This window comes from Hordeum vulgare, chromosome 4H (assembly GCF_904849725.1).
Source record: "Hordeum vulgare subsp. vulgare chromosome 4H, MorexV3_pseudomolecules_assembly, whole genome shotgun sequence".
Taxonomy (NCBI): domain Eukaryota; kingdom Viridiplantae; phylum Streptophyta; class Magnoliopsida; order Poales; family Poaceae; genus Hordeum; species Hordeum vulgare.
The window spans coordinates 363729359-363745302 of record NC_058521.1 but is presented as its reverse complement, the minus strand read 5'-3'; the positions used below and the strand labels follow the sequence as shown (position 1 = coordinate 363745302).

The window sequence follows — 15944 nt, the reverse complement described above, 5'->3', positions numbered from 1 at the left end:
TGTTTAAGAAAGGATGGTGTAGCTAAGAAAGGATGGTGTAGCGGTGACGTCATTCTAGTGATGAACCTCTGTCTTCGGGCTCCGTCATTACGATGGTGTTTGCTTCAATGTCGTTGTGGAGCTTGGGAGGTAGTCCAGAGCGTATGTAGATTGATTTGCATCAATGACATCTGAAAAACGGACAGTATGCTAGAATCGTGGTGAATGGATGTCTTATGCTTGGGATGAATTTGAAAATCAATTTGTTTAAGAAAGGATGGTGTAGCTAAGAAAGGATGGTGTAGCGGTGACGTCATTCTAGTGATGAACCTCTGTCTTCGGGCTGCGTCATTACGAAGGTGTTTGCTTCAATGTCGTTGTGGAGCTTGGAGGTGTTTGCTTCAATGTCGTTGTGGAGCTTGGGAGGTAGTCCAGAGCGTATGTAGATTGATTTGCATCAATGACATCTGAAAAACGGACAGTATGCTAGAATCATGGTGAATGGATGACAGATATGCTTTCCTCCTTCGATGTATTAGTCCTGATGGGATGCCAGATGTAACGATGACGTATTCGGGGTGTTGCCCCGGACTGATTTGTTCAACGGTAATGCCTTTATTTTTGATGAGTCATCTTAAAGGTCCGTAAAACCGCATATCACTAATGAAACCGTGTCGAACTCGAATGAAGAAATGATATATTATTTTTTATTTTAATATGTTTCCAATGAAGGTCATACGGCTTAAAAAAAACTACTTCCTCCGTTTCTAAATTTGTCTTCTTAAATATTTCACTATGAACTAGATATGGATATATATATAGACATAATTTAGAATATAGATTCGCTTATTTTTGCCTCAACAAAGAATAGTTTCTACAGTATTTATTTATATTATATTACTGCTGCCTGGTTCTAGCGGACTAGTTAATAACAAAAGAAGGTCACGACACCACCGACGGCGAGACCAGAGGCGGAAGAGAACAAGCACATGGGCCGATGCAGCACAGAACCTTCAGCCTTGACGCAGAGCAAATCAACGCAGCAGTTACTACACGGGCCGATGGAGTAATTTACACTGCACTTTTGCACGCAGGCCCAGATCAAACGGAAACTACCAAAACAACCCCGAGATGAGACGGAAACTACATACTGGCAGGCGCCTACTCGTCGTCGTCTCCGCCGCCGCCGAAGAGCGCGGAGCGGTAGTAGAGGAGGGCGAGGATGAGGAGCAGCATGAGAGCCACACCGACGGGGGACCCCCCGACGCGGTGCACGGCGTCGGGCGAGCCGCCGAAGGCGAACACGTCGGCCAGCGCGGCGGCGCCGCGGTCGGAGGAGAGGAGGCGGATGAGCAGGAGGAGGCCCACGGGGAGGAGGAGCAGGCCGACGGGGCTGAGCAGCTCGGCGATGGCGTCGGTGACCGCCTCGCCGCCGTCACCCAGGAAGAGCGGGCCGGCCACCACCAGCCCCACCACCACCGCCAGCAGCAGCCCGTGCGGCGCCCCGCGCGGGCCCCCGTAGTACTGCTCCTCCGCCATTGACATCGCCTTGCTCTCCCGCTGGCTGTTAGAGACCTTCCCCTACTCTCGCCCTCTTACCTCGGGCGATAATTGTGCGAGGCTGTGGTGATGTGTGTTGGTAGAGTGAGTACTGGAGCCTTTGAAGAGCGAGGGGTGGGAGTGTGAAAGCGGTAGCGGAGATAGGCATGTGACAGGGAGGGATGGATCACATGAAGGAAAGCGGTGGGGTGGTGGTACTGGCAACGCAAGGCCACTGAATGTGGGCTCCACAAGGGGTGGGCTTTATTAAGTTGGAGCCACCCACACTCCCAAGAGGCACGGCCTGCGTGCTCAGACCTGGTGGGGTCGGCTAGATCATGAGAGCGTTCCTAGTAAAAAGGAGCGGTTTTATTACCAAAGAAAAGTAAAAAAGCAGAGGTGATATGCTTTTTTTTAAAAGAGTACAATCGAAGTCGCTCACATACACGAGCGTACGCTCACCCTACCCCTATGAGCACCTTCGAGAGACTAAGCCGACACATCATCTTGAGATTGACGAAGTCGCCATTGACGCCTTCGTTGTCGACGGGAACGTCTCCTCCCACTGAAAGCACTTCGCCGGAATATCTAAAATAAATCCAGAAAAATGCAAGCACCAACGTCAAGTCTGGGACTTGAACTCTGGTGAGCAGGGAATACCACAGTCCTCCTAACCATCCAACCACGGGTTGGTTTGCGAGGTGATATGCGTTTGATGACGGGATAAAGGTGATGATTATGTTCTTGTACTAACGCAGAAGATACACGTAGTAGATGACACGTGGCAAAGAACCGTCAGGGCGTTCACGGATGCCAACATCTTACCCAGGAGTCCATGAAGTTTCTATACGTGTTTAGAAAGCACATAACTGTTCTATAAACATGAGCATTGAGCTCCATGCTCACTGATTTGAGTGGCTTGTATTCTTTTTTGAATTATCCACGAACCGTGTATCTTTTTTGAATTGTTCATGAATCGCGTGTCTTTTCCGAATTGTCCACGAATCGGCCGGAGTACCGCGAGCTCATTAGCACGTGGTTGAGACGAAAGTTCTACTGCATTTTTATTATCGACACCTGCATCTTGAAATCTTGAGGAGCCTACTTCTCGCGTGTAAGAGCCGACACAATAACATGGTAGAATGATCGGCGAGGCAATTTAGATCTAAATCGCGCGAGGAAAGTTATTATATGTGTTTCATTGCCCCTCGCCCCCGCCAGCTGCAACTACAAGATCTCAGTGATAGATCATGTGGATCGGATGGGTTGAACATATGCGGTAGTGGGGAGTAGGAGATGGGTTATACCTTCTCCTTGGCTCGAGGATCCCGAACCTGACGTCATGGTGGATGGCAACGGTGGAGATGGCAGAGAGTGGGTGAAGTGGTGGTGGCGGCAGTGCTTTCCGTTGGCCTAAGATAACCCTAGATCGGTAGGGATTGTTGGTGGGGTGTGTGGCGCACGGTAAACCTTGTACCGTGTGCGTCCGGCTCCCCACCTCTTTATGTAGCGCGGCGACATGGGCCCACCAACCATAGTTTGGTTGGGCGCCCCCAATCAGGGCGCGAGTCAAGGGTCCGGTGGGTCGCCGGGCCCACACAGGAAAGAGGTCAACCTAACATTCTTCCCTTGATCTCAACTTTACTTTTAACTTTATACTTTACTAGTTTCATCATCGATTAGTACATATATCATGTTTCATCGGCACAGCTCAATTGCCGAAAGAATCAGACGACTACAACATATCTCTCTGTTTTGAAACGAATTTTGTTCCTTTTGGGCCCCTCATGATCGAGGAATCATAGGCTTTCCCTTAAACCCATGTCGCCTAAGTGTTCCTTGAACACATTGGGTGGTAAGCCTTTCGTTAGCGAATCCGCAAGCATATCCTTTGTCCTTATATGCTCAAGACGTATAGTGTGATCCTGGATTTTATCTTTCACAACATAATACTTTATATCTATTATTTTGGTAGTATTACTCGACTTGTTGTTGTGAGCATATAATACTACATGCTGGTTGTCAGAGTACATCATTAGTGGTTTGTCAATACAGTCTACCACTTTCAAGTCGGGTATAAATTTCTTTAACTATATCACCTGCCCGGTGGCCTCAAAACATGATATAAACTCTACTTACATCGTGGACGATGTAACTATGGATTGTTTAGAGCTTTTCCGTGAAATAGCCCCTCCAGCGAGAGTGGACATGTATCCTGACGTGGATTTTCTATCATCTCTGTCTCCCGCAAAATCTGCGTCTAAAAACCCTTTTATCTCTAGAGAATCAGATCTTTTGTATGTTAGCACGAGTTCCTTTGTGCCTTGCGCATAACACAATGCCTTCTTTACCATCTTCCAGTGCTCTATGCCTAGATTCTCTTGATATCTACCGAGTACCCTGGTGATAAAAGCGAAGTCAGGGCGAGTGCACAATTGTGCATACTATAAACTTCAAACAGTCGAAGTATATGGCACTGCTTTCATTAAACCGAGCTTGTACTGGTTCTTGGGACATTGGAATTTCCCAAAACTGTCGCCCTTGATTATAGGAGCAGGTGTGGCCTTACTCGCATGCATATTATACTTTTTGAGAACCTTCTCTAAATATGCTTTCTGCGATAGTCCTAAAACTCCAGTCTTTCTATCTCGGTAAATTTCAATGCCCAAAACATATGATGCTTCACCAAGATCTTTTATATCAAAATTTGAGGAAAAAAACTTGTTTGTTTCTTGTAGAAGAATAACAACACTGCTAGCAAGCAGGATATCATCCACATACAAGATTAGGAAAATATATTTCCCATTTTTGAACTTTGCATAAATGCAGTTATCCTCAACATTCTCTTTAAATCCAAATCTCTTAATTGTCTCATTGAAATTTAGATACCACTTTCTAGAGGCTTGTCTTAGTCCATAAATGGATTTCTTCAGGCGGCATCCCATATGTTCATTGCCTTCCATGATAAAACCCTTGGGTTGTCTCATGTAGACATTTTCTTCTAAATCCCCGTTTAGAAATGGCGTCTTTACATCCATTTGATGTAACTATAAATCAAAATGTGCAACTAATGCCATTATATGATTCTGAAGGAAAATGTCTCATTGTAATCTTTGCCACAAGTTGTGCTTTATACTTTTATGTATTCCCATTAGAGTCATACTTGGCTTTGTATACCCATTTACAACCTACTGTTTTGGCTCCTTTAGGAATGTCTCCTAAGTCCCAAACATCGTTCGAACTCATCAATCTCATCTTCTCTTTCATAGCCTCTAGCCACTTCGATGAGTGAGGGCTTCTCATGGCTTCTTCATATGAAGTGGGACCACCTTCCATATGAACAAATTCTGTGTTATAAACTTTATAATCAGTAGAAATAATTGATCTTCTAGTTCTGTTAGACCTTCTAAGTGCCTCATTCTCTGGCACATTCTGTGCCTCAACTTCTGACACATCTTCTTAAATTGGCTGTTGCACCTCCCTTTCATGCTCAACAACGGGTTTAGTCGGCTCCTAATGGACATGTTCCGGGTCTTCTCCCATAGTTGTCATGGTTGGAGTTGTAACTGGCAGTGAGAAAAATGGCTCTTGAATCATCGGATTAGGTGCATGCACCCTCTTCTCCTCAAGATCAATTTTTCGAGCTACCATGCTGCCTCTCATTATTTCGTCCTCTAAGAAGATCGCATGTATTGTTTCTACAAACTTATTATATATTTTTGGACAGTAGAAACGAAAACCCTTTGATCTATCAAGATAACCAATGAAGTGGCAACTTATTGTTTTGGGATCTAACTTTGCAATATTTGGATTAAACATTTTGGCCTCAGCTGGGCACCCGCACAACCTGAAGTGTTGCGGGGAGGACACTCTTCCTGTCGACAACTTGTACGGTGTTTTGGGCACCGACTTGGTTGGTACTCTATTGAGAATGTGAATGCCAGTTTTAAGCGCCTCCATCCATAATCCCAATGGCAAGTTGGAGTAGCTAATCATGTCGCGCACCATATCCATAATTGTACGGTTATGCCTTTCAGCTACTTCATTTTGCTTAGGCTCGCCCGTCATTGAATGTTTGGCTACTATGCCAGTCTCCTGTAAGAACTTTGCAAAAGGTCCAGGGACTTGGCCATATGGAGTGTGCCAACCATAGTACTACCCCCCACGGTCAGATCTCACTACCTTTATTCCTTTGTCAAGCTGATTTTCAACTTCATCTTTGAATATATTAAATTTATCTAATGCTTCATTTCTTTCTTTGATTGGATAAATATAACCATATTGGGAGTAATCATCTATGAATGTTATGAACGAGCCATAGCCATCCACACTTTTCACAGGAAATGGTCCAGAAATGTGAGTGTGAATGATTTCTAGTGTTCGTGTGCTACGGTTTGCAGCCTTTTTAATTTGTTTTACATACTTACCTTTAATGCAATCAATGCATTTTTCTAAGTCTGAGAACTCTAGTGGAGGAAGAATTTCACTTTTAACTAGTCTTTCTATTTTCCCCTTCAAAATATGGCCCAAGTGACAGTGCCGCAATTTCGATGAGTCATGAGTTCTCTTTCTTTTCTTTTGTTCTTTGTTCGACGCGGAAACATGCTCATTCACATTACACACAGAATGCACTTTTTCACGCAAGGATAACAAATAAATCTCATTGTGAAGTAAAGCATCACCCACATAAGCATTATTAAACCATATGGCACACTTGCCATGTCCAAAATAGCATTCATAATGGTCTTTTTCCAAGCATGAAACACTAATCAAGTTTTTGTGACATGAAGGAACATATAAAACATCTCTAAGCAAAAGTTCGAATCCATCAGCTAACTCCACGGAGATTTTGCCGACACCTTCAGCTTCTGCTTGAACTCCATTTGTGACTTTAATGCTTCTTTCGCTTCTGTGTGTAGTCTGCGTCGAATGGAATCCCTCTAATGAATTTGCAACACGGAAAGTTGCACCCGAGTCAATCCAACAAGTAGATTTCAAAAACTGTGTATACAAGGATTCATTCACAAAGGAAATAGTGTTGTTACCTCTCTTTGCCATTATTAACTTTAACCAATTAGGGCAATCTTTCTTGTAATGCACATTATTCTTACATTGGAGACATGTGTCTTTGTCCACTGGAAAAGACTTGTGCTGATGCTGATATTGTGTGGGAGCTTTTCCATGTGGCTTTTAAGGGGAACCATTGCTATTGTGAGTTTAGTTCCTTTTCTTGTTATCCTTCACATAGTTCAGAGAACGAGCATGTGAGGTAAGTCTTTCCTCTTCTTGAACACACATGGCTATAGTCTTTTCAATGTCCCTTCAGGCGACATGTTGTAGTTGACAATAAAAGTGTCAAACTCTTTTGGGAGTGAAGCCATAGCCACGTGAACAAGGAGCGCGGGTTTGATCTCCAAGTCCAAATCCATGGGTTTAAGCTTAGCTGCCATGTTGCTCATCCTGAGGATGTGCTCTCTTATGCCATGTACACCGCGTGTGTACTTTTCTGTCACGAGTTGTTTTAGCAACGAAGTGGCATAAATCTTTGAAGAACCAGTGAACTGGCTCTTTATCTTTTCAAGTAACGCCCCTATGGAAGTACATTCTGCAATTGAGCCCACAATAGCATTCTCAATTGTGTTCTTTATGAAGGCCATACACTTTCTATTGGCGGTGTGCCACTTTTGGTTGTCGAGGGAGTATGGCATCTCCAGTGGAGCATAATCCCTCCTCTTTTTGTCCCAAGCATCATCATCATCAGTTGCCTCTCTGACTGGCTCTGTAGGTTTGTGACATCCTCGACTTTTGCTACAGTAGTGATTGTAATTAAGCTACAGTGATCAACCGCTAATGATGCCACGTCATCGAATTCCCATCACAGACCTGCGTGGATTCGCGTCTGTCCGGATCGATGATTTGAAAGAAAAGGGAAGCACTTTATCGGTTCATTACAAGTATTAAAAGGATATATATATATAAAAAAAGGAAAGTATTAAAGAAATAATAATGATAAAAGAAAGAAAGAAAACTGAAAGAAAGAAATAATAAAAAAAGGAAACAGGGAAAACAAACTAAAACAAAACAAAACAAACAAAAAAAAGGAAGAAAGCCCCCCCGAGCCGGCCCAACTGGGCCAAGTGGCCCAGCCGGCCTCCCCAAACCCTAGCGCGCCCCCCCTGGGAGCCGCCGCCTCCTCCCCTCGCTACTCCCTCCTTTTCCCACGCCGCCGCCAGCCCCCCCACCGACCGGGCCCCACTTCCCCACGTCCCGTGACTCCCTCCCGTGACTCTCGGCCCCCCTCCACGCCAGATTCCCACCTCCCGTGGCTCCCTCCTCACGAGAGCCCCCCCACCCCCGAGATCCCGTCGCCCCCCTCTGCCCCTCTCGCCTCTCCCTCCCACGTCGCCTCCACCTCGCCCCTCTCCCTCCCCAACCGGCGGCCACTCCTCCCGCCGGCAGCCCCCCCCCCGGCGGCCACTCCTCCTCCCACCGGCGGCCCCCCTCGGTCCCCCTCACCACGCCGACGAGCCGCCCTCCCACGGCTCCCCTCCTCTCCCCACGGCCGCCTCCCTCCACCGACCATCCTCTCCCGGCGGCCCCCCCACCTCTCGGCCTCCACCCCGCCGGCAGGGGCGCCGGCCACATCGGCCCCCCCATCTCGGCGGCCGGCCCCTTCCGGGGGGTCCATCTCCGGCGGCCCTCTCTACGGTGGCCGCCCCTCACCGTCGGCGGCTCCATCTCCGGGGGGCCCTCCTCACCGGCTCCCCCTCGTCGGCACATCACCACCATCGGCACCGTCACCGCCTCCACGTCCGTCTCCACCGTCAACTACGTGCGAACTCCGGCTTCACCGGGCCGTCACGTCACCGTCGGTGAGCCCCTCCTCGGGCTCCTCCCACCGTGTCGATCTCCTCGCCGCCCCGGTTCCGTTCCGGCAAACGGGGCCTCGATCCGTCGAGGGTAGACTCCGGTAGGAGGGATTAAAGTTTAGGTTCTTCTAGGTGGTGTTAGAGAAAGTTGTGTCTCTGTTGTTAACACAGAGAGAGAGTTGAGTGTTGAGAGTTTTTGAGAAAAGAAAAAGAAATAAAAACAATTGTTGTATTAGATGCCGTATGTATGTATGTATGTATTCGATACCCGTATTATGTATGTATTTGCGTATATAGGCATGTGGAGAGATACGACATTTGTATGTTTATTTATTTGTGATTTAAAATGTGTATTTGGCCTTAGGTCACTTACCGGTGGGGCCATCGCACCCGGGTCTATGACAGGGAGGCCCCACGCGTTAGTTGAAATAAAAATTTAAAAATAATGTCTTCTTAAAATAAATAAATAAATAGATATTTAGTTAAAATAATTAATTAACATAATTAGAGTATGACACGTGGGTCCCTCGTTGAATTAATCTGATTAATAAATATTTAATCTTAAATAAAACTTGTGCCTATGACGTTCGGGACCCGCTGGTCAGTTGACCGGTCAAATGTGATGTCAGCCTGACATCGCGATGATGTCATAATAGGATTTTACTAAATCTTTTAAATCTGTTTTTAATTCTTAAATAATTAATAAAACTTTAAAAATTAATATTAAATAATCCGTAAGTCAGATCGAAATAATTTCAACATGAAAGTTGATCAGCAAAGCGAGACGAACCCGGATGCACGGTCCATTCGTCTGTCACGCGTCCCTAGCATAGCAAACATGGAACTTTTCCATCGTTTCCAGTGTAACCGGTAGTAGCCCGAGACCGGGAAAATATCGTCAGATATTCTTCCGACCCGTCTATGACGGATGTTGCTGCGTTAGCTCATGTCTAGCCTGCATATTTCCATGTCATGCTTTGTGTTGCATCGGTGCTATTATTTATTGTTTCTTCCCCCTCTTCTTACCGGTAGACCCCGAGACTGACGCTGCTGCCGGGTACATCTACGACCCTGCCAATCAGTCCTTTGCCGCAGAGCAGCAAGGCAAGCAACTCCCCTTGATCATTCCTATATCGCCTATGTCTTTCTTCCTACTGCTTGCATTAGTATTTTGCTACTGTTGTAGTTAGCTCCTATATCTGATGCATAGCCTGTTTTTGATGAACTGCTACTTTCAGTCCTGTACATTTAATATTCTTAGTATAGGTGGAGCAGTCATCCCCGTTGACCCCGTAGATCAGTTGCCTCGCTTGTTTTCAAATCTCGATCTCTGATCGACGAGCCAGACCCGACACAACACATTCACCCCGCCCTTGTTGTACGACGCTACAGAGATACTATCGGGTACCGAGGGTGACACCTCGCTAAGTACTCCTGATGATATCTCTGTAGTATAGCTAGTCGGTCGTGGTTATCGAGGGTGATTCCTCTTTCACCATTCCCGATGACGTCTCTGTCGTGCCACCCCGCGAGTGTGGGACCCCCGAGGGTGATTCCTCTAAGCCCACCTTGACGGGTTCATCGTTCGGAATCCAACGAGGGTGATACCTTGGATTTCCCCGATGTTACATCCACATAGTTACTCGACCATGTTACTGGGATCTTCGGTGATTTAGTTGTAAGACGGGTGGATTCCCGCGAGACGGTGTTGCTGGCCTAATTAAAATGCTAATGGATTTGGGTATTTGATCTGGGTTGGTCGGAGACCTTTTCGCACTAACCGGCTACGCGGGAAGAATTATGGGTACTCGGCGTCGCGGTATCAGCCGAAGCTTTTCAGATGCCAGCAGTGTAGCGGCGCGCGCCCGAGTGGTCCCGAGATGCATCGCGCTTGTGATTAAGGGATGCTAGGACTGACGTCGGCCGCCCACGCCACGTGCAGGAGCGTGAAGGGGAACTGGGCCCATGAACCCTTTGTGCTTAGGATTTAGACCGGCGGGTTGGCCTCTCTGATTAGTCTTAGGTGGGGCTGCGACGTGTCGATATTCCGAGGCCGGGCAGGACCCAGAAAAGTATGTCCGGCCAGAGTGTTATCGAGCGTGACGGGACATGTGGTGCACCCCTGCAGGGATGAAAATTAACTATTCGGATAGCCGTGTCCACGGTTACAGGACGACTTGGAGTTGTGCCCCGATCTTATACAACTACAATTGTTACTTAACTGGAATTAGTTTGCCTCGGGATTGCTTCCTCGCAGGGAGTCGAGGGAGGATCTTTAGGCGTGACCTCACTTTAATATTGCTGCAACAATATGACTATTTTTGTGTTACCCCCCCCCCCCCCCGTTCTACTCTCGTCTATTGTGGCAAGCCCCTGAAGATGCTAGTCTTCGATTGGACTAGGTCTCCTCTCTCTATTCTCACATTGCTGCAGTCAGTCCACATATAACCCCCCCTTCTTTGATACTGATGCATAATTAGAATAGTTCTGATGTAAGACTTGCGAGTACTTTGGATGAGTACTCACCGCTGCTTTGCTCCCCCCTTGTCCCCTTGATCCGTTTGCTGCGACCATATGATGAAGCCCAGGAGATGGAGGTCCCCGTCGCCGATGACTGCTACCCCGACGGTGCCTACTACTACGTGGAGGCCGCTGATGATTAGGAGTAGTTAGGAGGTTCCCAGGCAGGAGGCCTCGCCTCGTTCGATCGTTGTATCTTTTGTGCTAGCCTTCTCTAAGGCACCCCTTGTTTTATGTCTGTACTCAGATATTTGTTGCTTCCGCTGACTCGTGTGTTTATCGAGCTTTCGTATTCTAGCCCTCGAGGCCCCTGGCTTGTAATATCAAGCTGATGTTATTTTATTTGTGTCTAGAGTTGTGTTGTGATATCTCCCCGTGAGTCCTTGGGTTTGATCGTACGCATTTGCGTGTATGATTAGCGTACGATTAAGCCGAGGGCGTCACAAGTTGGTATCAGAGCCAACTGCCTGTAGGTAGCCCCCTTTCCAACTCCTTGGCCGAAGTTGAGTCTAGTGTTTGAAAAACTTTACTAACACTGATGTTGTGGCTTACGGGCCCACATCTCAATTGGGTGGTATTAGTATCTTTTACTCCTTTTCTATACTCTGGGCTCTACTTTCTCTTCTCTTTTGGGTCAAAGATTTTACTAACTCTAACATTAGGTTCTTGAATCACATCAATCCGGAGCGCTGGACTATCTACTCTTTTTCTCCTGAATATGTATTACACACACTGTCATTGACATTCGTCAATCTTATTTTCAGATGCGTCCCGCAAGACAGCACGTGCGCCTGACACAGGCCACCGAGACGACTAGGTTCCCGGCCATTTTGGTCGATCTCCTGACCAGGCTGGGATATCGCTGGTACCCCGAGTACACCGTGTTCGAGGATTTCCGCGAGTACAACCAGTGCCAGTACCAGGCTGAGGTTCGCATCTTCGACCAGAGGGGCGGCGAGACCCTCGAGCGCCACGTGTTCTGTGGTATTGGAGTGTCGGTCGAGATGGCCGTCCATGATGCGGCCTACATCGCCATCACCCGTCTCCGTGGAGCGTACCCTCACCTGGAGGAGAGCCCTTTCAGATACATCCCGCATGCTCCTGCTGGGGATGAGACTGGATCTGATCTCACTGCCTATGCTTCTGACGTTCGGGAGCGCAGCGACCGTTCCTACGTCGCTGTCTGCGCCCCCTACGTGACACGTCGGTACGACGCGCGGATTCTGGTGCAGTACACTGAGGCAATGGATCGTGCTTTCCGAGCTCTGACTGTGGAGTTGTATGCTACACGCGCTCGTCTTTACGACGCGTTGACAGAGCTGCAGCCATCACACTGTCCGAGGGTTCCACCTATGCGCATCCGCGAGCCGAGCAGGACAGAGCTACCATCAGCTCTCGAGTGGACTGATGTTGGGGGTAGAACCCCTGCACTTGGACCTCAGCTGCTCGACTGGATGCGGTACCCTCACCAGAGCCACAACGGGACACAGGGTCCTGTCCCTACCTTCTATCACCGCCAGCTACCAGGATTCGATCGTCCTCTCCGATGTTGATGTAGCCTTATCGCTACATCTCGTTGTGGTACTCTTCCACCGCGTGCCTGCGCGCCGCCTAGTGAGTCTAGGGTATCGTCAAATGCGTCCGGGCTATTGCCAAATTTCGAGTTTTTAATCGTTAGTCTGTAATCGAACTTATGTATGGGTCTGTATGTCGAACTCAACTACTATGGAGTATCTATCGCATTTCCCTTTCATTATGCTTGATTACTTCATGAATGCGTGCGATGTCTTTCGATTACTTTAAGCTAAACTACCCCTGCTAAATATTTAACAGGATGGTTAGACCAGCTGGCCGCCCGCGTGGCCGTGCCAACGATGCACCACCCCCGCCTCCTGAGTATATGGCGGGGATGATCCAACAGTTTGAGCTGAACCGCCAGTTTATGCAAGGGCTCATGGATCAGTTCCAAAGGTCGAACATGAACCAACCACAAGGCGTGACACTGCAAGACTTCTGCCGTCTCAACCCTGCGATCTACCGCAGCTCAACTCAGCCTCTAGATGCTGATGACTGGCTCCGTGACATTTCTTATGAGATAGAGTCTGCCAATGTGCCCCTTGCGAGCTATGTCAACTTTGCCGCCTACTTTCTGAAGGGTCCCGCTGCTCAATGGTGGGACAGCCACAGGCGCTCTCAGCCCGATGGAACTATCATCACTTGGGCAGAGTTCAAGGCTGCTTTCCGTGCTCGATACATTCCCCAGGGAATCATGGACCGGAAGAAGCGTGAGTTCCGCAACTTGGTCCAGGGCAACAAGACTGTGGATGCCTATCAGCGGGAATTTCTGGAATTATCTCGCTATGCTGAAGAAGACATTGCGACTGATGCACGCAGGCAGGAGAAGTTCCGTGAAGGCCTCCACCCTGATATCAAGCTGACACTCCTCGTTCAGGACTATACTGATTTCGCCACCCTCGTGAACAAGGCTATTCAGGTTGAGACTGGTCTGCAGGAATACAAAGATAGCAGCAAGCGCAACCGTGACATGGGCTCATCTTCGGGCTCATCTGCATAGAAGCGGAAGATCTGGATCCCCAACAACATGTACCATGCACCTGCTCCTACTCCGAGGCCGTCCTATGCTGCACCTCGCCTGCCTCCTCCACCACCTAGGCAGCCGAGGCTTCCAGCTCCACCACCTCGAGTTCCTCCTTCCCGCCCTGAGGACGGGCTGTGCTTCAAGTGTGGCCGTCCAGGTCACCGTGCTAGAGACTGCAGGCAGAATCAGAATCAGCTGGCACTTCCCGCAACTGGCCGTGGCAACAACCAGAACCGCAACTTCAACACTAAGCCTGCTTATGTTCGTGGTCAGGCCAACAACATTGATATGGGTCAAGCTCAAGACCAGCCTGCTACCGTGATGGGTACACTTCTCGTTAACTCAGTACCTGCTTCTGTATTGTTTGATACAGGAGCATCGCATTCCTTTATGTCGGAAAATTTTGCATACATGCATGACATTAGGAGCGAAGAGATGAACATCCCGATAGTGGTAAACACCCCTGGGGGCGAATGCCGAACCTCTGTGGTTTGTCCCCATGTTCCAGTTGAAATTGAAGGATTAGAATTCCTTGCCAACCCCATCCTACTAAAGTCATCCAACATCGATCTCATATTGGGGATGGACTGGTTGAAAGCTCATACGGCATCGATCGTTTGTGCCACCAAAACCGTCCACCTCCTACACCCTTCAGATGAACTAGTAAGCTATCATGCTCATCTCATCCGTAATGCTGAGGCACGGCTGTATGCCTTGAATGCATTAAATGCGTCGCCTCTTGAAGGGATTGAAAACATTCAAGTGGTCCGAGAGTTCCAAGATGTCTTTCCAGAAGAACTTCTGGGGATTCCCCCTGCTAGAGCTGTCGAGTTTGTCATTGACTTGGTACCCGGTACCACTCCTATTGCCAAGCGTCCTTATAAAATGCCACCACATGAACTCCTTGAACTTAAGCAAGAAATTGACAACTCGCTCCGTCTGGGTTTCATCCGTCCGAGTTCCTCTGCTTGGGGAGCACCTTCTCTCTTTGTTAAGAAGAAGGATGGGACAAATCGATTGGTTCAAGACTATCGTCCTATCAACCAGGCCACTATTCAAAACAAATATCCTCTCCCTCGGATAAATGATTTGTATGATCAACTTGCTGGTTCCACCGTTTTCTCTAAGCTCGATTTGAGATTGGGATACCACCAGATCCGTGTTCGCAAGGAGGATATTCCAAAGACCGCCTTTGTTACTCGATATGGATCATACGAGTACACCGTCATGTCCTTCGGCTTAACCAATGCACCGGCAACTTTCTCTCGATTGATGAATTATATATTCATGGACTACCTCGACAAATTTGTCGTGGTATATCTGGATGATATTCTGGTGTTTTCGAAGAACAAAGAAGAGCATGCTGAACATCTTCGTCTTGTACTGGATAAGCTTCGGGAGCATAAACTCTATGCGAAGTATTCCAAATGTGAGTTTTGGCTAGACGAAGTGACTTACCTTGGTCATGTGATTTCCAAGGATGGTATTGCGGTCAACCCCGAACGAATTCAAGCTATTCTTGACTGGACTCCCCCGAAGAATGTCAAGCAAGTCAGAAGTTTTCTCGGACTCGCCAGCTATTGCCGTCGATTCGTCGAGAACTTCTCCAAGATTGCGAAGCCCTTAACCAACCTGCTTCACAAAGGTGTTTAGTATGAATGGACTGATAAATGTCAGGAAAGTTTCCAGGCACTCAAGGACAAACTGACGTCCGCTCTAGTACTTGCTCCTCCAGATACGAAAAGGGATTTCGTCATATACTGTGATGCTTCTCGTCAAGGAATAGGTTGTGTCCTAATGCAGGATCGCAAGGTGATCGCTTATGCTTCACGTCAACTGCGTGCTCATGAAGAGAACTACCCAGTTCATGACCTCGAGCTTGCCGCAGTCATTCATGCATTGAAGGAATGGCGACAATACCTTGTCGGTAATCGCTGTGAAATCTACACCGACCATCAAAGTCTGAAGTACTTGTTCACTCAACCGGAGCTGAACCTGCGCCAACAAAGATGGATGGAGCGTATAGCAGATTTTGACTGTAGTATATCATATACCCCTGGCAAGGCTAACGTAATGGCTGATGCCTTAAGTCGCAAGTCATACTGCAACCACCTCCAGGTTCATCAGGTTCACGATCGTCTGCAAGAGGAATTCCGTAAGCTGAACCTCCACATTGTTCCTCAGGGTTACCTTGTTCCCCCTCCTGAAGAGTATCAAAAGATGAACCTCCGTGTCGTTAATCAGGGTTCCCTCAGTAACCTAGTGGTTGAACCAGATCTTGTGAGCTCCATAAAGAATATACAAAACTTTGACGATGATGTCGACAGGATTAAGAGCTATATTGCAAAGGGTAAACCCTCCTTTTTCACTGTTGATGAAGGTGGCGCCTTGTATTTCAAGGGTCGCCTATTCGTCCCAAATAAGAAGGAAAATCTCAG

General features: G+C 47.7%; 1 protein-coding gene across 1 annotated transcript; it reads right to left on the bottom strand.

The window, feature by feature from the left end:
* Positions 1-807: 807 nt before the first annotated feature.
* LOC123450530 lies at positions 808-1518 on the bottom strand. Its single transcript, XM_045127726.1, has one exon. The coding sequence runs from the start codon at positions 1516-1518 to the stop codon at positions 1141-1143; it is 378 nt and encodes a 125-aa protein (XP_044983661.1). The 3' UTR covers positions 808-1140.
* Between the last annotated feature and the right edge of the window lie 14426 nt (positions 1519-15944).